Source organism: Rhincodon typus, chromosome 2 (assembly GCF_021869965.1).
Source record: "Rhincodon typus isolate 14 chromosome 2, sRhiTyp1.1, whole genome shotgun sequence".
Lineage (NCBI taxonomy): Eukaryota > Metazoa > Chordata > Chondrichthyes > Orectolobiformes > Rhincodontidae > Rhincodon > Rhincodon typus.
Window position 1 is genome coordinate 50,146,841 of NC_063333.1, and position 26,107 is coordinate 50,172,947.

The 26,107-nt window shown below is 41.1% G+C and overlaps 1 protein-coding gene across 1 annotated transcript in view; it reads left to right on the top strand.

Moving 5' to 3' along the window:
- The window catches only part of LOC109911903 (tomoregulin-1-like), a 192,526-nt gene that overhangs the window by 105,857 nt on the left and 60,562 nt on the right, over positions 1-26,107 (top strand). The window contains exon 4 of the mRNA XM_048613902.1: positions 10,140-10,166. Within this exon, the coding sequence (XP_048469859.1) occupies positions 10,140-10,166 (27 nt within the window). The remainder of the gene's footprint in view (positions 1-10,139; positions 10,167-26,107) is intronic.

Here is a 26,107-nt window from a genome sequence, read left to right on the forward strand (position 1 = left end):
ATAAACTGGGTGTTTGGAATGGGCATGTGTGAAATAGGTCTGAAAGGCAGAATGAGGTAAGGGTGATATGCACTTCAGGACTTGCAAAATGCATAATTATACTCACCATTCCCGACCTTGTTAGATCATCAAAGCACTTCCTGCACTGTATCCAAGAACACACTACTCCTTGTACAACCATCCTCATTTACAGTCAGTCATGCATACTTTGTGGAAAGAGAAGTTTTCTTCCTCCCATTTCCGTGGAGAAGATTCCTTAAGGGAGTCATCATTAAAGTAGGGTGCAGCTTTTGAACATCCTGAATCAGTCTTCTTTGCAGTCTTTATACAAAAGCTCCTGACTGCTCAAAATTTTGTATTTTATTCTTCCTTTTCTTGCCTTTGTATACAGTGCAAACCCTTTGGCTTGGACAGAGAAAGTGGGAGACCGTTCTGACTACTGAGATGGCCCTGCACATGGCCTCTTGGTGTTGGAGCCTATATGAACCCTACCAAAGGCTGCTCGTCGTTTTAAGAACTACTATTGTTGTCCTACCCAACACCAAAACTTCTCTTCCAAACATGCCAATGAGTTATTATCAGGGACATTGTGCCTGGGTTTGGTAGCCTCTGAGCATAGTCAGAAATGATGGGCTTACTTATGTCAAGTCATTTACCCTTGCCTTTATGGAAATGCTATCACCTACAAGTTTCGCAACCATCTACCCACCCACCTCCCACAACCAAAACCACCCACCAACCTGACTTAGAAATAAAAACAATCACAGTTCAATCAGTGCTGCTGGGTCAAAATCCTGGTACTCCCTCTCCACAGCATTGTGAATCTGCCTAGAACACATGGATTACAGCAGTTCAAGAAGGCAGTTCACAACCAGCTTCTCCAAGGGCAACTAGGGATGAGCAATTATTGCTTGCACAGCTAGTATCACCCACATCCCTTGAATGAATAATAAAAGTGAGTCCTGTCTCAACCTCAAATGTGAGTGACTGCAGTAATTCTGGTCAGTAATCTCATTGCTGCAGCTCTGTTGGGTATCCTTGTAAAACGTGGGGGATAAAAATCAAATGCTGAAGCTTCAAGACTTGATTTCCCATCCTTATAGACCTCCTGGCCACAAGTTGTGGAATCAAATATCACTTGTGGAACTGGGTGGTTTGGAATATTCCTCCAGTTGTGGGTATCTGTTCTTTATTGATATTTCCATACAGTTTCTCCATGTCTGTCTGCGTTCACAGTGATCAAAAGGAACAGCTGTGTGCAGCATCTCTCCTTGTTACAACATCGACTTTGATTTAATGTTATGTAATTAGAAATTCTCTTTGACTTGTTTAATATATCTTCATTCAATTATGACAAACTGTGTGAAGCTGTATTATACAATGCCCCAGCCCATCTGTTTATAGACAAAAACAGAAGGCTAGAACTTGTAGAGCGTAGAAGAATGGACAAAAAGCACATCCAAATATGATGTGTCAATCTTGTGAAGATACAACACAGGACTATTTACATGCCAAATAGTGGAAGCAGCTTTCAATAGACAGAGCTAAGTGAGTCCAAAGCCAGTGGATCAGATCTGAGCTCTACAGTCCTGCCATATACAGTTATGCCATATCCAGTTATGAATGATGGCAGTCAATTAAAACACCACGAGAAGGAGGAAGCTCCATAAATATCCCCACCAAATCATGGGGAAGCTGATCAGTTGCATCATTGCAAAAGATTAGGCTGATGCTTTTGAACCCGTCTCCAGCCAGAAATGTCAAGTAGATGATTCATCTCAACCTCTTCCTGATGTCCCTAGCATCACAGTTGCCAGTATTCACCCAATTCAATTCACTCACTTCAAGTGGTATCGAGAAATAGCTAAAGATACTGCCTACTAGATACTGCAAAGGCTGTGGGTACGACAAAATTCCAAAAACGGTACTGAGGACTTGTACACCAGAACTAGCTAAGCTGTTCTGGTACAGCAACAATACTGGCTTCTAGCCGGCAAGGTGAAAACATCCCAAGTATGTTCTGTCCACAAAAACCAAAACAAAGCCAACCCAGTCAACTAACACCCTATCAGTCTGTTTTCAAACAGCAAAGAATTGGAAGGAGTCATAGAAAGTGCTTGCACTTGCTCAGCAATGACCTGCTCACTGATAATCAGTATGCATTTCGCTGGGGTTACTCAGCTCCTGATCTCATTTATTTTGGTTCAGCCGTGTACAAAAGAACTGAACTCCAGAGATGATGTGAGCATCACTGCCCATTGACATCAAAGCAGCATTTGACCCAGTCTGGCATTAAGAAGCCCTCACAAAATTGCAGTCGGTGAGAATCAGGGAACCATTCTCCACAGATTGGAGACATGCTTAGCACAAACTAAAAATGGTTTTGGTTGTAGGAAGTTAATTATTTCAGCCCCAGAAAACTCTTCATGAATTCCTTGGCATAGTGTCCTAGGCCCAACCAACTTCAGCTGCTTTATCAATGACCTTTCCTCCGTTATAAGGAAAGATGTGGAGATGTTCACTAATGTTTATACAATGTTCAGCCTCATTCTGTACTCTTTACGTAGTGAAACACATTGTGTCCCTATGTAGCAAGACCTGCACAACATCTAACCTTGAGCACATAAATGGCAAGTTACATTCATGTCACACAGGTGCCAGGCAATGACTGTCTCCAAAAAATTAAAATCTAACCATCTGACCCTGACAGTCAATGGAATTACTATCATAGAATCCCCCATTATCAATATCCTGATAGTTACCATTGGCCATAACTTAAACTGGACTAGTTATATAAACATTGTGGCTACAGTACTAGGAATTCTGTTGGGAGTAACTTGTCCCCGTCTCCCCAAATTCTTCACCATCTGCAAAAAGACATCTGGAAAATGATGGAATATGCTCCACTGGCTTGGATGGATGCAACTCCAACAAATCTCAAGAAACTCAATCTCATCCAGGATAATGGAGCCTACCTGATTGGCATCCAATCCATATTCACTCCCTCCTCAACTACTGCACAGTAGTAGCAGTATACCTTCTACAAGATGGATTGCAGCACTCAAAGCTCTTTTGACAGCACCTTCCAAATCCACAAACTCCACCTACCACCAGATAAGGGCCGCAATGCCATGGGAACAGATGGGAAATACTGACCAAATTCTGGTTAATGGTAACCATTAGGATGTTGATAGTGGGGGATTCAGTGATGAACATGCCATTGAACGTCAATGGGAGCTGGTTAGATTTTCACTGTTGGAGATGATCTTTGCTAGGCATTTGTGTAGTATGCAGGTTACTTGCCACTTCAGCCCAAGCCTGGGTGTTGCCCTGGCCCTTGTTCACAGCATGCTTCATGCGTGAGCCATGAATTGTGCTGAACTTTGTAAAATCATCAGCAAACATCCTCACTTCTACACTTTTGATGGAGGGAAGATCATTGACGAAATAGCTGAAGATGGGCTTAGTACTCGAATTATCTCTGGAATTCCCGTAGGGACATCCTAAGGCTGAGATGCTTGACTTTCACCAACCACCTGCAAGTTCCCCTATAAGGTTACACAATATCCTGACTTAGAAATATATCACTGGGTCAAAATCCTGAAACCCACTTTCTCACAACACTCTTTTAGCACATGGACAACAGCAGTTCAAGAGGTCAACTCACCACCACCTTCTTGAGAGCAACTGGATCATAAATAACACTTGCCCAGCCAGCAACACTTACATCTCGTGAGTGATTTAAAAAAAAAATGGGCCTGGGTATTAAAGCCAGCAACACTTACTTCCCATGAGCAAATAACAACAGTGAGCTGTATAAAAAGTACATTTTTATTCTAAGGTCAGTGGTGTGCTGCCACGTAGAAAGAAGTAATTAAAGGAGTTTGAAATTTCTGATGCAAATTCTCAGGTGTCCTACTTGATATTTTCAGGAGTGTGTTGAGTCTTATAAAGGCCTACATTTCTGACTGGCAATAGATCAGTTTTACATCATGATCATAAAAATATGCCCAGTTAAAATATCAAGAACCAAAAGGTTAAAATCAGTGATTTCAGAAACCTAAGGTTAACTCAAGTTCAGAAAAATTCCATTTTGTTATCATATCTGTAAGAAGTTGGCTAAAAATTTTCACACAACTTACTATTAATTTTTCCTGACTTGCAATATCTTTTGTTTAAGCAATACCTCAGTTTTAAAATTTTCAATCTTGTTTCAAATCCCTCCATGGCCTCATCCTTTCCAATCTCTGCAATCTCTGTTCGTCACATAACCTTTTGAAATATCAGTGTTTCTCCAATTTTGGCATCTTGAGCATTTCAAACTTAATTATAGGATCATTAGCTGCTGTGCCCTTAAGCTGTGAATTCCTTCCCTAAACATCTCCTTTGTAATACATTTCCGTCTCTCATAAAACCAAAAAATTTGTCAAAGATTTTGATCTTCAGCCTGAATATTTTCTGTGTCGCTCAGTACCAGTCATACTTTTTCATACAATACTCCTGTGAAGAACCACACAGTGTTTTATTGTAAGGTGTTATATAAATATGAGTTAATGTTGTTGAATGATTAATTGGTAATGTCAGCAGGCCACATAACTCTGAACAACAGGGAATATGGCAGGATTGGATTTCTTCAATATCTATTCAATCACACAATATAGCCATCTGTGGTCTGTCCCTAATTGTACTGAGAAGGTGAGCTGCCTTCTTGAACTGCTGCAGATTGTGTGATAAAAGTAGACCATCAGTTATATTAGAAAGGACTTCCAAGATATTGACCAAATGATGATTAAAGGACAGTGGTACATTTCCAAGTCAGGGTCAAGCATGACTTAGAGGGGAACTTGCAGGCGGTAGTATGCTAGTGCATGTGCTGTCTTCCAAGTGCTACTAGTTATGTCTTATGGCACAGCTAACTATAAAGCCTTGATGAGGTACAGCGATGTATCCTGGAGATGAAACATATTTAAGCTGTGTAGTGCTGTAGTGGATGTGGTGAATGCTTAAGATGGCAGATGGTGTGCCAGTCAAATAGGTTGCCTTGTCCCAGATGGTGTCAAACTTCTTGAGCAGTGTTAGAGCTCTCCTCTTATAGACAAGTGGAGAGTATTCTGCACATCCCTGTCTTTTGCCTTGTAGGTGGTGGACAGGTTTTGATCCAGGAGGAAGGTCATTCCTTCATATGGCTGATGCAGTTAAGGGAATTAGGAAGGATCAATAAATGCTGGCCTTGCCTGCAGCACTTATATCTCATGAACTAATTTAAAAAATGCTGCGTTGCATGATTGTTTCTTGCCCAAGCCCAAGCCTAAATGTTATCTAAGTCTGACTGCGTGTCTGCACATCGGAACAGACCGTTACATTACCCAAACAGCTACAGATGGTGCTGAACATTTTACAAACATATCCAAACCTGAGAACCTATTACGGAGGGGGTCTATTGATGAAGTTGGGTCTTGGAGAATAACCTGAAAAACACAAGGGCTTCTGTGCCACGGTGTTAATGTCCCTAGCTCTGACCCAAGAGGCCCAGGTTCCAGTCCTACCTGCTCCAGACGTGTAATAGCATCTCCGAACAGCTTGATTAGAAATTTCCAGCAAAAAAAAACATAAATAGGTACTAGAATGGTACTAGAAACAAATGTAGCTTGAAAACATTGATGTTCTTTTGGTGCAGTGGTAGTGTTTCTTCCGCTGAACTAGGAGGCCTTGGCTCAAGTTTCACCTGCTCCAGAGGCATGTGATAACATCTCTGAATGCGTTGATTAAATATATCTACACAAATTGCTGGGCTATATTGAGGCACCGTTGTGGTACATGGTTATGTCTCTATTTCTGAGCTAGGAGGCTTGGGTTAAAGTCCCACTTGCTCCAGAGGTGTACAATAACATGTCTGTGAAGGTTGATTAGATAATATCTAATCTGAAAACATGGGGACTCTTGTGGCACAATGGTAGTGTCCCTGTCTTTGAAACAAGCCTGGATTCAAGTCCCATCTACTATGCATTGTGTCATAATATCACTGAACAGTTTGATTAAAAATGTCTAACTTGAAGGCATCCTCTCGGGCTGCAATAAATGGATTCCAACAACTGGAACCATCCTCCTTTGTGCTAGGTATCACTCCAGCCAGTGGAAAAAATTCACTCGAATACCCATCAAATACTCTTTTGCTAAGATTCCTTGATGTTATATTCACCCAAATGCAGACTTGATGTTAAGAATAATCACCTGTATCTCATCTTTGGAATACAGCTGTTTTGTCTGTGTTAGGATCAATGCTGTAATGAGGTTTGGAGAGAATTGACCAAAGGGGGTTGATTTAGCTCAGTTAGCTGGATGGTCGGTTTACAAAGCAGAGTGATACTAACAGTTTGTTTTCCATCCGCCCAATGGCTGAGATTATCATGAAGGACTTTCCTTCTCAACCTCTCCCTTGCCTAAGGTGTGGTGGTCCTCAGGTTGAATCACCACCATTTGTCTCTCTCTAATGAGAGAGAAGCCCTATGGTCTGGTAATAACCTGGTGGCTTGACTTGACTAGTGTGTGAGTGTCACTGGATAGCACTACCAATAACAACTTCACTGTTGATGATTGGGAATAGAAGAATAGAATATATTGGGAATGATTGAAGAGGCAGTAATTGGCTGGATTGGATGATTCTGCTGCTTATGGTAAGCAAACCTGGTTAATATTATGTTGGTCGGATGGATGCAGGTGAACAGAACTCGTGTAGTTCTGGAGCACAGATATTCAAGCTTAAGCTAGGATCTTATTGAGATCCTACTTTGCTGTATTTAATGTTTCAACCATACCTTGATATCACACGGATTGAATTAGCTGAAAGCTGGCAATTGTAATACTGAGAACCTCAGGCACAGGCTGAGTTGGATCAACCACTTTATGCTTCTGACAGAAGATGGTTATGTACGTTGAACTCATCTTTTGCTCTTACTTTTACTGTCTAGGCCAGCTTTTGTTTTCCATCATTGAATGCCCTTCAGGAGGTGATGTTGAGCTACCTTCTTGAACCGTTGCAGTCTTTAGAGTTAGGAACATGTGAAGTATTGCTAGCAAGGGAGTTCCAGGATTTTGACTCAGAAGCAGTGAAAGAGCAGCGGTGTTATTCCAAATTAGAATAGTGTGAGATTTTGAGGTTACCTTGCATACGGTGGTGTTCCTGTGCATCTGCGGTTCTTGCCCTTGAGGATGGTTGAGGTCATGTGTTTGGAAGGTGCTGTTGAAGGACACTTGGTGGGTTGCTATAGTGCATCTTATGGATGGTTAGCTAGTAGATGCTGGCACTGGGCATCGGAGCGAAGGAAATGAATGATTAAAGTGGTGAATGAGCTGCCTTTTAAGTGGGCTGCTTTGTTCTAGGTTTGTTATAGGTGGCTTCCTTGATTCTTGTTGGTGCTGTGCTCATGCAGGCAAGTTGAGAGTATCCCACCATGCTTTGGACTTCATAGCATCATACAATCCCTACAGTGTGGAAGCAGGCCATTCAGTTCATCAAGTCCGCACTGACCTGCTGAAGAGCATCCCACCCAGGCCCACCACATTGTTGTAACCCTGCGTATCTCCTGGCTAATCCACATAGCCTGCACATCCCTGGACACTATGGGCAATTTCGCATGGCCAATGCACCTAACCTGCACATCTTTAGACAGTGGGAGGAAACCAGAGCACCGGGAGGAAACCCACACTAATACAGGGAGAATGTGAAAACTCCACGCAGTCAGTCACCCAAGGGTGAAATCAAACATGGTCTCTAGCACTGTGAGGCAGCAGTGCTAACCACTGAGCCACCATGCCATCACTTATAGATGTACCTAGCAGATGGTGAACAGGCTTTGAGGAGTAAGAAAGTAAAAATGAAAGTTATTCATTGCAGAATTTCAAACTCTTGTAGCCGCAATATCCAAATGGCCGGTCCAATTTAACATCTGGTCAATAGTAACCCCAGGATGTTGACAGTGGGGGATTTGGAGATGTAAATGACATTAAATGTCAACAGGAAATGGTAAGATTTTCTCTTATTGGGAATGAACATTGCTTGGCACTTATGTTAAGTTTAAAGACATGCAAGGTACATACGTTTCAACTTAACAAAAATAGATGACAGCCATTCTCTGATTCATCCTTCAGTGCAATGCCTTGATTAATCAGTCAACCTACCTGGTTTAAATCTGACTGCACTGAGCTATTCAATTGATTTTGACTTCCAACTGAGTCCCAACTACTCAGAGCCAGTATGGTTTTGTTGCTGTCACAGCAGTGCATTGAAAGCATAACCAATCATTTCCTGCATGGACTCTGTCTTTTTCTGTCTTCTATTTCCAACCAACTGTGATGCACTAACTGTTTTTCAGGAAACCTAAACTGTTTTGAGTCATCAGTTGAAAACTTTGCAAGAAGCCCAGTCCCTAATGCTAGGCAGAAACAAATGTAGCAATCCTTTTGAACCTTATGTTCCCCGAATGTGCATTTTCCACAGATTGCTTGCCTTCACTATAAAAATATCAATAAAAAAATAAAGATTTCATCATAGTGTTCTCACTTCTTATTGTTACAGGGAGATGGGGGCCTTGTGATACTATCACTGGACTAGTAATACAGATGCCATCTTAATGCTCTGGGTCATAGGTTCAAATCTCTCAATAGCTGCTGCTGGACATTAAAAGCCTGAATTAATAAAACGTGGAATTGAAAACTAATCTCAGTAGTGGTAACAATGAACCTATTATTGTTTTTTTAAAAAATCCCTACCGTGTTCATTTATATCCTTTAAGGGATGAAATCTGCCAGCCTTACATAGACTGGTGTGAGACAATCTTGTCTCATCACTTGAATCTCCTGAAACCCCTCCCAATGATTTGCATGGATGTCAGGGATTGTTCCTTTGGGTCCACCGGACATTGTTCCACTCTTTCTCACCAAGCTCCCATTTTCTACAGAACAAGGAAGGGGAACTGACTACTGGCTTACAGCTGAGGCCTAAGAGTTCAAACCACCCAGGCTTCACGCTGTTGTTCTGAGAATTGTTGGTTTTGTCTTCGGCTACCAAACACCAAGTTCCCGCCCTGAGTTACAATCAGGGAGTTTACTGTTTCTATTCCTGAAACATTGTCATTGGTTCTAGTGTGATAGAACTACATAATAAAATATAATTATTATTTAATAAATCTGTTGGTTGATAAGAAATAAACTAATTTAGTACAAATTAGTGCAGCACAATCTAATAACAAAAACACCTAAACAGCGAAACTCAAAGTGCAACAATAGAAGGTTGTACAAATGAATTACAAAAATAAGCAGGGCTGGAATGAATGTTTATGTTGTTCTCATTATCTCATTCCGTAACTTGATAGGTTTTCACTGTTGTTGTTTCTGATGTGATTAAGCGTCTCAATTGTATTACAGCTTGTCAATTGTTCTTTATTCCTTATAGAGTCATACAGTCATATAGCACAGAAACAGACCCTTCAGTCCAACTCATCCATGCAGACCAGACATCCCAATCTAATGTAGTCCCATTTGCCAACATTTGGCCCATTATCCCTCTAAACTCTTCCTATTTGGATGTTGTTAAACTTGAGAGGGTGCAGAAAAGATTTACAAGGACGTTGCTGTGACTGGAGCAGCTTTGAGTTATAAGGAGAGGCTAAATGGGCTGGGACCTTTTTCACTGGTGCCTCGGAGGCTGAGGGGTGACCTTATAGAGGCTTATAAAATCATGAGGCACATAGATAGGGTGAATAACCAAGGTCTTCTTCCTTGGGTGGGAGAGTCCAAAACTAGAGGGCATAGGTTTAAGGTGAGAGGGGAATGATTTAAAAAGTTACCTGAGGGGTAACTTTTTCACGCAGAGGGTGGTGTGTGAATGGAATGAGGTGCCAGAGGAACTGGTGGAAGCTGGTACAATTACAACATTTAAAAGGCATCTGGATGCATAGTTGTATCTTAATATGTTATGATTTACAGCAATAACACATTTTTTTAATGCACCTCGTTGAGATTTTTACAGAGAAAGTATGTACTGATAACCTGCATATTGTTTTAACATTATTTTGTGAAATGACAGTTAGAATCTTAAGTTTAGCAGTGATTCACTACTATTTTCTGTGTTTTTTTTCTAGAAAATGGCTCTGGGTCTGGCGAAGGAGGTATGTTTATATCTTTTTAAAAATACCTTACGTACACTTTCAGGTATGAAATTCAACCCCATAGTAGTCAAAGTAGACATAGAAGGTAAAGATTCTATAGAGCGTGCAGTCACAAGCATGGGCTATTAGTGTTGCAGTGGGAAAGGGGCACAAATGGTTCCCTTTCATTTCTCTACATGGCTTAGATCCTATCAATTTCTCATAATTTGAGGAGAACTTTTTTTAGTCTATTCAATCTGGCTATGAGTTCTAAACTAAAACATTTAACAAAGCAATGACCTCTTTAAAAATGTTAAAAGTCGATTTTGTTGCTATTGAATGTATAGACATCTTCAGCATTTCAAAAGAACTACCATTTTCACAGTTTCTAATGTCTCCATAACTTTATGAAGGTCATGACTATTTAATCTTTTTTAGAAAGTTCCAAATGGATCGAGAATGTAAATAGTGCCAATCTTTTATTTTAGAAAGTCTGTTATAAGGCCCAGAGTTTTCCAGTTGCATTGAAAGGAAAAGCTGTGCTGAACCGCTGTTATGAAAATGATGCTGTCAAAGTATAGCAGTTTCACTGTCTGATGATATTGACGTCATTCCCAGATATGATTCCAATCAAATATTGTGATCTGCTTATGGCTTTTTATTTTTTGTTTAGCTGCCCTCCAATTACATGTTTCATGCGCCAGTCATAATTCAAAGTAGTGGAAAGGAAAACAACTGACAGGTTTCTCTTCTGCCAATACTTGAGCTATCACTAGTATTGTAGAATTTTTCAGAGATGACTTACTTTTTCAATATGTGTGCCCCTTCCTGTTGAGAAGTAGCTTCGGATTAATTTCTCCCTGATGGCACAGGCAAGATTGAGAAAGTGTATGAGGAATTATATATGTAAAGTCAAATTCAGACAGCCAACACATACTACATTAGCAACCCATATGATGAGACACAATACTAGTGATAAGTATTTCTGTGAAATGCATCTCAGAAAGTGGTAACCTAACTTAAAAATGCAAATAGTCACATCAGTTCTAAATCATTTGGCACCAATTGGCACCAATTTGATGACATTTGACATCCACTGTTGTTTTGCCATTTTAACCATAGAAACATGAGAATAAAGTATGAAGATGTCAAGAATGCTCATCAGTATAATGGATTTGGTCCTAAAACATCTACATAGTTCTAAAGTATGAACTGTTCATGCCATCTGCATTTCTTGCTCCACAATTTCAATAGAAACATTGGCACTTCTAAAATAAATGTGTGAACACACCTTGCTAAAATAACAAAGGAAATTCACAGACTAACGCATTAAAAGTTCATAAGCTGGAATGTATGGCAGAACTTAAGATCCTCTTTATTATAAACCAATGAATTTTAACTATAATATAACTTCCAAATAGTGAGACTGAACCTGGTGTATTGAGTATAGTTTTCGTCTCCCCGAGTATCCTAAGAGAGAATATAGTTGCCATAGAGGGACAACAGCAAGGGTTCCCTAGAATGATGCTAGGGATGACAGGACTGTCATATTAGGAGAGATTTGTTCAACTAGGCCTGTATTCACTAGAGTTAAAAAGGATGAGAGGGGATCTGATTGAAATATATAAAATTTTAACAGTGATAAATAAACTAGGTGCATAGAGGATGTTTCTAGAACTAGGATCACAGTCTCAAGATATGGGATAGGCCTTATAAGGAAGGAGATGCAGAAATATTTCTTCATTAATAGGCTGGTCACCCTGTGGAATTTGTGACCACAGAAGGCAATGGAAGCTGGGTCGCTGAGTGTATTCAAGGAAAAGATTGATAAATATTTAAATATTAAAGGCATCAAGGGGTATGCAGGAAAAGCATGACTATGGCGTTGAGATAGAACATCACCCTGATTATATTGCATGGCAGAGTAGGCTCAAACAGTCAAATAGCTGACTTATCATCCTAGTTTTTATGTTTCACATGAATCAGTTCCATTTGCCAGTTCATAATTTTTATTGGAGGTGATACAATAAGAGCATAGTAATTGATTTCAGCTATGTTGAGTTTAGATTAACACTGAATCATTTGTGTTTTCCTGACTAAAACTGCTGCATAAAATACATGACAAAGTCTGATTCAGTGCAAGTCTGTAATAATGGAGGGGAATGACCCAGTGGTGTTATCGCTGGACTATTAATCCAGAGAACCACGCAATGTTCTCCCAGGGCAGATAGTGGAATTTGAGTTCAATAAAACATCTAGAATTAAGTTTCTAATGATGATTTTGAAACCGTTGTTGATTGTTGGAAAGACCCATCTGGTTCACTATTGTCCTTTGGGGAAGGAAACTACCATCCTTACCCGGTCTGACCTACATGTGACTCCACACCCATGGCAATGTGGCTGATTCACAGCTGCCCTCTGGGCAACTAGGGAATGGGCAATAAATGCAGGTCAGGCCAGCAACACCCAGATCCTGTGAATGAATTAAAAAAAATGGCTGTGTCAGGGAAGCAGCAAGTTAACAATTCCTCATGAAAACAGTGAGAAGCCAATTGAGCTATTTAAAGAAGTGATTCTGAGATAGTAGGAACTGCAGATGCTGGAGAATCCGAGACAACAAGGTGCAGGGCTGGATGAACACAGCAGGCCAAGCAGCATCATAGGAGCAGAGAGGCTGACGTTTCGGGCCTAGACCCTTCATCAGAAAAGGGGGAGGGGAAGGGGGTTTTGAAATAAATAGGGAGAGAGTGGGAGGCGGATAGAAGAGGGATAGAGGAGAGGATAGGTGGAGAGGAAACAAACAGGTCGAAGAGGCGGGGATGGGGCCAGGAAAGGTGAGTGTAGGTAGGGAGTTAGGAAGGGGATAGGTCAGTCCAGGGAGGACGGACAGGTCAAGGGGGCGGGATGAGGTTGGTCGGTAGGAGATGGAGGTGCGGCTTGAGGTGGGAGGAGGGGATAGGTGGGAGGAAGAACAGGTTAGGGAGGCAGGGACGAGTTGGACTGGTTTTGGGATGCGGTGGGGGGAGGGGAGATTTTGAAACTTGTGAAATCCACATTGATACCATTGGGCTGCAGGGTTCCCAAGCGGAATATGAGTTGCTGTTCCTGCAACCTTCGGGTGGCATCGTTGTGGCACTGCAGGAGGCCCAGGATGGACATGTCGTCTGAGGAATGGGAGGGGGAGTTGAAATGGTTCGCGACTGGGAGGTGCAGTTGTTTGTTGCGAACCGAGCGTAGGTGTTCTGCAAAGCGGTCCCCGAGTCTCCGCTTGGTTTCCCCGATGTAGAGGAAGCCACACCGGGTACAGCGGATGCAGTATACCACATTGGCAGATGTGCAGGTGAACAGCTGCTTGATGTGGAAAGTCTTCTTGGGGCCTGGGATGGGGGTGAGGGAGGAGGTATGGGGGCAGAAGTGATTCTGTTGCTTTTCATGAATGTGAAAGAAATTTAATGATAACTTATGAATTAAGTATGCAGCGCAAGGCATCACAAGCCATCTGATCGTCAACCATCTAAAGAAGCTGGCATCCAGGCACGGCCTCAGACAGTGCAAAGAAACTGAAAGACAGCCTGAGGAACTGAAGGATAGCATAGAGTTGAGGTACAGGACAATGCTGCAGAATTGAGGAGCGGCATTGTAGGGGAATGCATTGGTGTTTGCAGCATCTCAGCAAGGCAAGTAAAGATACAATTCCACAGTTACGTGGTAAATCGGTGAGACATGGTTCCCATTGGTGGATGTTCCCTACAAGGGCAGTGGCCTGTGGAGGGATTTGATGCAAACATTGGTCTCACCCTCTCAGTCTCCATGGACTCTGAGCTGAGGAGCAGTGGCACAAAAGGAGGGTAGACCGCACCGTAGAAGTAGCAAAGCGACAGCAGATCACAGAAGGAAATCAAAGGGAATGGTAGCAAGAGCAAAACTGAAAACAGATTATGTTACATCCCAGAGTTTTCTGGACTCGAATGAACTATCTCCAGATGTTAGTGCAAATAAAGACTTTGGCTGGCAAGGGAGACCATCACTGAACTGTGTGCAATGTGGCAGGACAACTTGCGACTGGGACTCAGTGGGTACCCAATGTCAGTGGTATTGAAAGTCATTGTTGCATTAAACTTCAACACACCTGACCAACAGAAGGGCTCCACTGGGGGCATAGAGTCATCGGAAATAATTTACAGTGCAGAAGGAGCTCTTATACTGCATCAACTAATTGCAGGCTTCCCTCAGAACAATCCAGTGAATTGTACTCTCCTGCTCAGTCGCAATAGCCTTTCAAGTGGGCCTCCTTGATAAAAATGTTCTTCCTCGTTCTCCCTTCTATCTCTTTTCCTAAAATCTTATGTTTGTGCCCCATAGTACGTTACCATTAGTCGTAATCTTATAAAGATGTATAAAATCACCCAGCAATCTCTTTTGCCTCAATGAGAGCAACCACAGCCTAAAAAGGTCATCAACCTAAAATGTTAACCCTGTTCCTCTATAAAGGTGCTTCCTGTCTTGCTTTTCTAGCTTTTGTTCATAATTCATTACCCACTTACAGAATCACAGAATTTTACAGTATAGAGCGAGGCCATTCGACCCATCCTGTCCGTATCGGCTCCCGAAAAAGCTACCCAGCTAGTCCCATCCTCCAGCCCTATCTCCATAGCCCTTGAACTTCATCACTTTCAAATATATATTCAGCTCTCTTTTGAACCCTCCTATGGAATCCGCCTCCAGCACTCTCTCAGGCAGCGCATTCCAAATCCTAACAACTCTCTGAGTTCCTTCTTGCTCTGCAAATGCTCTTGCTAACAATCGTGTGACCCCTTGTAATTTGTCTGTTATACAGTACAAAATGAATGGCTTTGAACAATGTCCAAGTCCATAGTTTAGTGAGAGTTTTATTTCAATATCCACACTCTATAAAGCTCACAACAACTGATTACCAGCTCCCACATTTCTACAGCTATTTCAAACGCAATTAGTATATCCATCATCTCTTCCCTTATCCCATTAGGTCTCAGACACCCTTCAGACTATATTAAATTATAATGCATTCTAATTTTTAATTTCTAATTATATGTTTATGTAAAATTTTTAAAACCTGTTCAAAGTGACGACATAGTATATTCCTTGTTTTTACCCTTGAAGAAAATAAGAATTAGGAACAGCAGTATGCAATACAAACCCTCAAGCCCACTTCACCATTTAATACATTCGTGACTGATCTCATCTCAGCCTTAACTCTGCTTTACTTGTGCTTAATCTCCACAACCCTTTAATCTATTACTAATTGAAAATCTGTCTATCTCCTCCTTAAATTCATTGTGTCCCAGTATCCACCACACTCTGGGTAATGAATTCCACAGATTCGTGAGCCTTTGAGAGAAGTAATTCCTCCTCATTCCTGCTTTAAATCTGCCTTCCCTTAGCCTAAAACTATGATCTCTTGTTCTGGATTGCCCCACAAGGGGAGACATTTGCTCTATGACTATTTTGTCAATCATCCTTAGCATCTTCTAAACCTCAATTAGATCTCTTATTCTTATAAACTCCAGTGAGTATAGGCCCAAAGTGCTCAATCTTTCCTCATACGTCAAGCCTTTCATCTCTGGAAATAATCTAGTAAACCTTCTTTACACGTTAAAGATCTGAGTATCCTAATTACAGTACATCCAAAAATTTCTTAGTGTTTGCTCCTTTTTGAAACAATCAGATAGCTGACTGCTGCTATCCACCCATTATAAATTGGGGATTTTGCCATTCCCCAGCATCAGTTTTAAAACTGTAATGTTAATCCTCAGTCATCTTTCATTCACATATTTTGTTGAATGAATGAATGATGATTTATTGTCACCTGTATTTTACAGTGAATAATACAGTAAGATACAGTGCAAAGCTTCAACCGTTGCCACAATCCAGTGTCATTTTGAATAGATTAAGAATAAAAAGATATAGCTGAAAGAGACTCCATCATCGTTCCACCAGCTCTGCCATAAGTCCTGAGCCCTGAGCTGGCTCTCTAATGACACCTCTGCTGCCACCGCCACTCCACCACCTTGGTGCCTGCACCAGACCCACCAATGCCAGAGTCACCACTCTTCACATGCCATCTCTTCGCCCTTGGGCCCATCTCATTGATGCCAATCCCATGCTGGACCCACACTTGCCCTGCAAACAGGGGCTCCTGCTGCCGCCACCTCACTGATGACCAGGAGACCCCAAAATGTCCATCCTGACTTTGTGCTGCAATCCAGTCTGCCAGTCCCCCAGCCCTGCTTTCTCGACAGTTTGAATGTTCCTTTCTTCACAGCCATCGCTACATAGATTTCCAGTATAGTTTTTACCCTTTCTCTTGCATTTTGTGACCTTTCCTCCTGCAGGAAGAAGGGGAAAGTCTCCACACAACCCACAGCTGACCATCTAATCAGCTGGTATCCCTCTGATAGGGTTTTCCTGATCTCTCATCCATCCATCTACTCTCAAGGAGTATTTGGGAGGTATGAGAGATAGATGCCTCTCATCCACATACATCCATTTCTCATTAGGCGACTTCTGCTTGGGCACAGAATTGCTTTGTCTGCCTGGCTAATTCCTCCCATCATTGAGACGCCATGGAAAGCCACTGCCCTCTCACATTACATTATACTATTCTGTGTAGAAGATGTCATTGTTTAGAGAAATACATTTGTACATAGTGTACTAGCTGGCTCACCGTTGTCTTATAACCTCTGTCTCTGCTAGAACATGCTTTCACATTAGTTTGCAGCAGCCATTAAACATATTATTTGAGATTATGTCAGCAGTATGAAGCTGAACTTGAGTGGATAAAAGTGAACCAACAACTTTAAAAACAAAAAATAAGAAAACTTGAATAATAGTTTGCAACATGAAAGATTGGATGACTCAGAATGACTCAATCCTGCTGTAGTGGAACTAAAAGAAGGCATGAGAGAGAATTGGAATTTATTCTAATCTCAAAAGGAAAATCTGTAAAATAGCTACAGAATTGGATTTTAAACAAACGCCTGAGCAGGTAAGAGTAGCTATCAGTGCTGCGGAAAGAATGCCACAAGCTGATTTACAATGTAGATCTCAATAAGAAGCAGAAAAGCCAGGCTGCAGAACTTCTTTTTCATTCATTCACGGGATGAGGACATCACTGGCTACGCCGGCATTCACTACCTGTCCCGAATTGCCCAGAGGGCAGTTAAGAGTCATTGCTGTGGGGTTGGAGTCACATGTAGGCCAGACCAGGTAAAGATGGCACTTTCCTTCCCTAAAGTGAACCAGATGGGTTTTTTTCTCCTGGTTCATGGATTCATATTTGTCATTAGACTCAATTTCAGATTTTTTGTTTATTCAATTAAAATTTCACCCTCTGCTGTGGCAGGATTTGAACCTGGGATCCTAGGTCTCTGGATTAACAGTCCAGTGATAATACCACTAGCCTATTGTCTTCCCTTCATTGCCTTTGAATGCTTTGGAAACCTACTTTGAATTCTGTAGTGATGTTACTAATGAATGGCATGTGTTCGACTTCAAAGATCAGGGGAGAGGGAGACTATTGATCAGTCTATGACAGCACTGAGATGTCTAGCTGAATCCTGAGTTTCAACGACTCGATGATCTCATCAGAGATCGGATTGTCTTTAGCATAAGTGATCTGACTCTGAGGGTATGGCTGATGATGGACGAGAAATTTACGCTCAAGAAACCTATTGTCATATGCAGAAACTCTGAGGATGTTAATCACCAGCTAGAGTGCATAATGGAAGAACAGACATGCTGAGAGACAGTTTAGGCCAAACAATACAAGCACATTGGTAAAAAGGAAGACTCGTTTATAGAAGATCAAGGCCAAAGGACAGGATTTAAACATGCACAAGAAGTAAGTCCAGCATGGGGAAAGCAGTGCCCTAAGTGCATGAAGCTGAAATGCTTTTTGCATAAGAGTGTTTAACTAGAAAGAAAGAAAGCCAACCTATAGAGATGTCTGCTGGAGAGATGTTAACCGATAATTCTGATGAATCATTGTACACCATACCATGCTAGGTTAGCAGCATCAGGTCTAATGGTTTGTGACTGATAGAATGCTGATTGCATTGTTATGATCCCAGCTGATGGTAATACTGGACAAGTGTGATTCCAGAGTGAAACCTGGCTCAATAGACCATAATGTTTCTTTTTGTAATGTGGGTATCATGGTGACCAGTCACAGAACATACTCACATGATGCTGTCAATGTACTTTTACAAGTTTACTACACAAAAGAAAAGAAAAAGGGTAACAAAGATTTATATATACAAAAGGCATTTTTGAACCATCTTATCATAAACAGTAAATAGAAAAATTAAACACTTTTCCCCACCAATATCCTTTACAGATACTCAACCCCAGCGAAGCATCGCTCCTATTTTTGCTTTAAAATTTCCTATTAAACCAACAAAGTCATAAGTTGTTTCCTTTGATCATTTCTGGGCATTCAGAATGTGATTCTCTCCATTTCTCCCTGAGACAAGTAGACAGGCTAACTCATTGACTTTTCACTGCCTTTGACTACTTTGAGACTGCTAAAATAGCTTATGTTTTCTTTGCTGCTCTGATGGCCTGAAGACTTCCATGAACCAAAAGCTGCCATTTTGCTAGAAATGGATTTTTTCTTCTGAACTGAACCTGTTTATGGCCTCTGTTCTGTTTTTGTAGGTTATAAAAATTCCCACTTTCTAAATGCCCCAGCAATTATCTCCCCAGGTAGCTTACTTACTCATTCAACTTAAGGCATATGCTTTCTTACAATGGCTGTCTTTAGCTCACTGTTCCATATGACTTTGACTTTTTCTTAAGAAAGTAAAATTAGACCTGTACAGCACTGAAAACCAAAAGCCCATTTACCCATTTAGAATTGAGGTCCAAAATAATAATCATAATTTATAAACTTGCATCACAGCAGGAGAGCATCAAACCAGTGTGAAATGACAGGTAGACATAACATAACACTGAGAATTGCAAACCTGATCAAAGTGACTCAATGATGATCCAAGAATTGAACCATCAAAGGGAAGTTTCAGGCAATATGATGGAATGATACTGATTGAAGAAGGCAAATAAAGCTGAGAGCCCATACGTTGAGAAGAACAAAGGTCTGGAATTTCAAATGGTAGATGTTAAGTAAAATCACTCACCTCAGCTAAAACAAGTCTAAAATTTGGTCTGGTAACCCAATATGAGCCAGAAGACAATTGCACTGTTTCACAGGTCTCCAGGCCACTGTCTGCCAGACAGATGTTAGAAGATAACAAAGATGTTTTTGCAGGTCTTGGATGCCCTCCAGGTGAATATCATCTCAAAGTAGAGAGTGTGGGACCAACACAACATCAGTTACATACGAACAAAGTAACAAGGAATAAAGGATACTCAGCCCTTTGATGCTGCTCCACCATTCAATAAGATCATGGCTGATCTGGTTTTAACCTCAACTCTCCGTCCCTGATAATCTTTTATCCCCTTGGTAATCAAGAACCTTTTCTTCCAAGTCTAATCTGAAAGACAAAATAGGGAAGCTGAAAACAACGTGTGTAATATAAAAAGAGACAGCCACATATAAACGTGAATAGCAGCATAGCAGCAGAGATAAAAAGCCTTGAAAACTAAGAATGTGCATAGCTCCAAAGGATCTCTATTAAGGTTTTAAGAGATCTCACTACCACACGTAAACCATTAAAGAAATGTTGCCACAACTTGTCAAGGCAAAATTCTTTACTACCTGGCAAGTATTTGTTACACTGGCATATGAAGCTGGATGAAAACTGCAGTTTTCTGACCAAATTTGTAATGCCATTTAAGAGATACAGACAGATGCACAGGCTGCTTGGCATTTCCATGGCTCCAGAAAACTATCACTGCAGATGGTATGAGGTAATCAATGATCTTCCTGGAGTGGAAACTATTGTGAATTACCTGCTAGTCTATGGATCTGGAGGTATGATGGAAGAAGCCATTGCAGATCAACTTCAGAAACTAGTGTGACTGCTGTACAGGGCTCACCACATGAACTGAAAGCTGAACAAGAAAAAGACGCAATTGAAAATGCCTGAAGTCAAGTATTTAGGTCATGCACTGACAGCAAAAGTATTGTGCCAGGATCCTGACAAGATGAGAACTGCAGCAGAGATGCTGCAACCAATAGAGAGAGTCATAGAGTCATACAGCACGAAAACAGACCCTTCGGTCCAACCAGCCCATGCCGACCATAGTCCCAAACTAAACTAGTCTCACCTGCCTGCTCCTGGCCCATCTCCCTCCAAACATTTCTTGTTCTTGTACTTAAGTAAATACCCTGTCTGTAACAAGGGAGACAGAACTCGACACAGTACTCGAGAAGAAGCCTCACCATAGATGAAACTATGAAACTCGTGCAGTGATTTGTTGAGTTTTTGAACAAAAGTCTTGTCTAATTTGATAGTTGATATTAGCACAATAACTTCTACAAAAGCTCACTGCTAAGAATGTGCAGTGAGGTGCAAACTGAGAACCAACTTTCACTAAGATCAAACAACTAGTAATAACCCTAGTACTGAGATATTATGACATCTAAGATTCCCTTGAAGTCTGATGCCAACATGACAGGACTTGGAGCAAAGAAGGAAGAACCAGCTGCATTTACATTCAGGTTACTAATGCAAACTGAATGTTGCTAATCTCAGATTGAAAAATAATTTTTGGCTGTTGTCTTTGTGAACGCATTAATCAATACCTGCTTGGGAGAGACAAAGTGTTAGTGAAGAATGAACATAAACCCCTTTAACACATTTTGCTCAAAAAGATTATTTTCTTTGTTGACCTTGGATATTGACTAACTTGAGTAATGTGTTAGCGCAATTTGTTTGTTTTTGAAAAGGTGAGAAGGATGTTTGGAGAAAGCATAGCGTATGCATGACTAGCATGGGCAACACATGGCGTATTGACTGGCCGTAGCCATGTGACCTCAACGTCTGCTGTTATTTATTTTCATTTAACTTTGTAGCAGCCCTTAAACACATTTGCTTGAAACCATCATTGATCGGCTTGTAACACTGGACCCAGATGTACTTTTGGACCCCATGGTGACTAAGCTCTGCATCTATCTCCTGCCAGGCTTCCTTGGTCAGGCAGAAGGGTTTCTTTCTATCTGAAGGGACAAACAGCATGCTTCATTTAAATGCAGCCTGGAGGAGAATCTGCAAAGAAGCATTGCTGAACACTGAAGTCACACTTCATCTGCCTTACAACATTTTTCTGATTTACAACCTCCTGTTCTTTCCTGTTGACCCGCTTTTGCTCTGGTGTAATGACATACTGGGGTAATGTGCTGGAAATCAAACCCCACTATTCCTGGACTCCTATCAAATATGAAGATTTAATGTAACTGTCATGAATGCCAACTTTCCTTTGATTGACTGCTACCCAGGACAACAACAAACCACTTCATGTTTTCCTCCATAACAATAAAATAAGCTATTTATTGTAATCCACAGAATTTTAGCAAGAGCAGTACAAGAACAGAATTTCTAATATATATGACTTAACCTTTACTCCTCATAAAACTCCCACACACAACCACATAAAAGAAAGCGGATAAAATACAAATATTCTGAGTGGAGAAAAAAAATAACCAGTTCTGAATCACCAGTACAAAACCACAAACCATGATGAATTGGTTCCACAATCCTTTTCCTTCTTTGACAGTGCCTCGATGTTATTTGCACCGTGATGATCACTCTTTAGTTCCCTGGTTGCTTGGCTGGGCCAGGGTCTTTCTGGTTGCCTTTGGTTTTTACAACTACTTCTTTTAACTTTTCCAAATGTATTTTTCTTCTGCTCTTTCAGTAGAAATTTGGGGATAAACAACTTGACAGAGCAAGGAGAGAGACAAAAGATTGATACAACTAACTTCAGGAGGTCTCTCTTAACTCCCTTCACAGAATCAGTAATAAACTGCAACCTGACCAATCAGAGGCTTATTACAATGCTGAGCTCTCCTAAACCTATGGCAATTGGGTGTGAATTGAAAGCCAGGGCAAATTACCCTGAACATACCCAATTTGTGGTGCCTGTTTGTCTGGGTATAATGTTCCCAGAAAAAAACATTGATTCATATGATCTGGTTAGCTGCACTTATATATCCTTGCATGGTTCTCTTTTCTAAGTAGTGTCCAGTTTTGCTATTTTCAGTCTATAGTCCAAAAAAAAATGAGATCTCTTTCACTGGGAGCTGGGTCCTCACAGCAGCTGGGATGTCAATGTGGGAAACTCAGTTGCACACTTCAATCAGGTCTGTCTCCTGTTTAAAAATGTATCAGCATTTGTGCTGTGATCATCTGATGCTGAGATCACCTCCTTCTTATCTGCTGCCTACACTCGGTTTTCTGGGCTCTGTACCTCCATCGCATTAATGAGCCAGCCGTCACAATGTTGTTTTCAATCAGCTACTTTCAATCCAAACAATAGCACTGTGCAATGCTGGATTCACTGCCAGGATCCACAGATACAAATGTCACTTTGGGAATTTTAGATCCTACTGTTTTAATGTCCATGTACAACCATACCAACATCCAATAAGTGCCAGAAAATCAGATTCAATTCATTAAAGATATATAAAGTTGTACTTCAGTGAAACTTTGAGATTTGTCCTCTCCTCATTTTGTTTTCAAGGTCAGAAGTCACACGACACCAGGTTATAGTCCAACAGGTTTATTTGCAATCACAAGCTTTTGGAGCACTGCTCCTTTGTCAAGTGAAGAAACTTCACCTGACAGAGGAGCAGTGCTCCAAAAGCTTGTGATTGCAAATAAATCTGTTGGACTATAACCTGGTGTCGTATGACTTCTGACCTTGTCCACCCCAAACGAACACCAGCACTTCCACATCACTCATTTTTCAGAATTATTTAGATTGACACTAAGGGTAGAAATCTTAGCAAGAAAAATCAAAAAAGAACTAACTCCCATTTTGGCAGCTGCTGCTTCACAGAAGCATAAAAGGAATTGATTTTTTTAAGTGGTTTAGTTACATTGTGTGCTTCAATTTAATAGGAGTCAATTTTTGAACAATACAAACATGACATATTTCATTAACAGTTAACAATGTAAGAGGAAGCATCAAATCAAATCTCATGCAGTGGCTATTACTTATAAACGATGTTTTATTCCTATAATAAATTCAGATTGTAATATGCACAGCAGAGTAGCAATGGTGGCATCACACTGCTGGGTCTATCCCCTTGTGACCAATTGGCAACCACCGAATGGTTCAAATAATCAGACTTATGTGTTTTGCTTAATCACTGGTGTGAGTGGGTAGCATTGACCGATGGTATTGCCAGATACGTGATAGCAACCATATATGACTGAGTGTTTCTGGCTCTCAGAATTTCAAAGCACCACTGTTCGTGTCTTGATTGTCTTATTATACAGACAGCTCATACACTCAGTCTACATGAATACTCAGAGAAAAACAGTAATGCCCAGTGCAAATATAACCAAGTCACTCAAAATGTTGGATTTTGTTTCATATTTAGATAGAATATATATGCAACATAAGCAGTGTAACAGCAAAATACATCAAAGGTTAGAATCTTACAGGGGTCTGAATGACATGGACAATGACATGATGTCTGTTAGAATTGGGTCACAAGTGACGAAAAACCCATTTCAATGCCAGGATCAACTCATGCAATCTTTTATGCTTTCCATAAACATTGTGGTCAGACTCTGGCAAGGCAGTGGCGAGTTGCCAATTGGTCAGGATTATTGATTGTTAAATGGTTTGTTAACAGCCTAACTCACCTCATCAATATTTAGTGTCCCATCCTCCCAAATTCTCCAAGCACGCTCAACATCAGGAAGAGTCCACAAAGAAACCAATGCACACAGTGTCCTTCCTGCAGTATTACAGTGATAGTCAGAAGTGTCCTGTAAGTGGATTGGAGATGAACTAAAAGAGTTCTTAGAGGCTGGCAGATGATGGATGCCAATGTCCACAGACACAAAGCTCACTTGGCAGATTTAGCATGCCACTTTCTTTGAACGACTTCAATGTTGGATACTGAGTGGCATCATCTCAGGGCATGCACCATGAGCATCGGCCACGTGCACTTTGTGCCCATGAAAAATGCCATTTGGCCTATTGGCCTACCATTCAACATGATCATGGCCAATCCTCTAACTCAGTGCCATACTCCCACACTCTCCCTATGCCCCTTGGCACCTTTAACCTCTAGAACTTTATCCATTTCTTTTTTAAACATGTTCAGTGACTTGGCCTCCACAGCCTTCCGTAGTAGAGAATTCCACAGGTTTACTACCCTCTGGGACAAGAAATTTGTCCTCATCTCAGTTCATAATGGTCTACTAAGTATCTTGAGACCATGGCCCTTTGTTCTGAATGACCCCTGCCAGGGGAAACATCAACGCTGCACTGTTCAGGCCCTGCAGAATTTTATACAGCATTTTAATTAGCTGCAGCTTCACAAGGATGTAGTAGGATTTTGCAGAACCTGTGAATTAGTGGGAACACCCTGATTTGCAATAATGCCTTGGCTTTTGGAGAAGCATTCAGATAGGTGTTAGTGGACTGTATGGGACACTTGCCCAAAACCAAAAGAGGGCTACCTGTATTTCATTACCACCATGGATGTGGCTACCCATTTCTCAGAGGCTGATCCCCTGAGAACGATTTCTGCAAAAAGAATGGTGAGTGAATCGACTCATTTCTTCACTTGGTATGAGTTGGCCATCAATATTTAGTCAGATCAAAGTTCAGATTTCATGTCCAAAATATTCCAGGACGTCATGGTGAGACCAAGTGGAAGTTTTAGCCACAGTCACAAGAGGTGGTAGAATACCGCTCTGGGCTCTAAAAAAAAATAGGGCATGCTCCACAGGTAATCCCATGTCTGTGTTAAAGGCGTAGATTTCTCCTGTTCACTGCCAGGTACTCACCTATTGAGCCCACCACTTTTACTCCATTTCAGTTAGCTTATGGTATCAAGTGTGAGAGCTCATGAAACTAATCAAAGAGAGTTTTTAGAACAGAAGGAAGAAGAGTCCACGTGAGCAGAATTCCAAGACTGTCTTTCATGAGCCTTTGAAATAGCCTGATAAAACATGAAAATATCCCAGACCATGATGAAAAGCAGGAAGATAAACATGCCAGGGCCCAAATGTTTCAGTCAGCAGGCTACAAGTAAATGCTCCAACCAATATCAGGTGATCACTTAAAAGCACAGTTCAGTGGCTAGTCCAGTGTATCCAAGAAGCCCAGGGAAGTGAACTCTGATTGAGACCTCAATTTAGGGAAAAAAGCAAAGGCTGTGTCATGTAAACATCATAAAGCAATCCCGTGGCCAAGAGGAAGACAAGTAGGTAATGGAGCGAGATGCGGATGGGTTCCACATTGAACCCTCATTTTCTGGCTAACCAATACAATGGGTTTTGTTCAGCTGGTTGGTTAAAGTATTCAAAGTCAAAATTCTCAGCCACCTCCAATCGAGTCACCTTCAGTTTTAATAGTGCACTGCGTGATGGTTCCCAGGAGACACTTAGTAATTTAAATGTTATAATGAGGCTGTGAGACTTGTATTGAACGACCATTTCCAATGTAATTCCGGTTGGCAGGGTTTCCCAAGTCTTGGGGAATTTGGAGGGAGGTGCCTTTGTGGTTAGCTGCTGGATCTACACCCCAACACCAAGCCCTTTATTTGGACAAAGCCCCCAAAAGAGGTTTGGACAATAGTGTTACAGAGTATTTTGACATTGACTGTAAGCCAATCTGTCAGAAGAGCAAATTTCTCAGGATTTTCTTTTGAAAAACAGTCTAGAAGAGATAGTTTGAGGATGTTGATAGGAATTTGTTTGCAAGTGGTTAGTTTATGAGCGAACAGAGTAAACAGTGTGGTGTGTGGTCTTCTAATCTCTGCCCTTCCCCCTACCTCA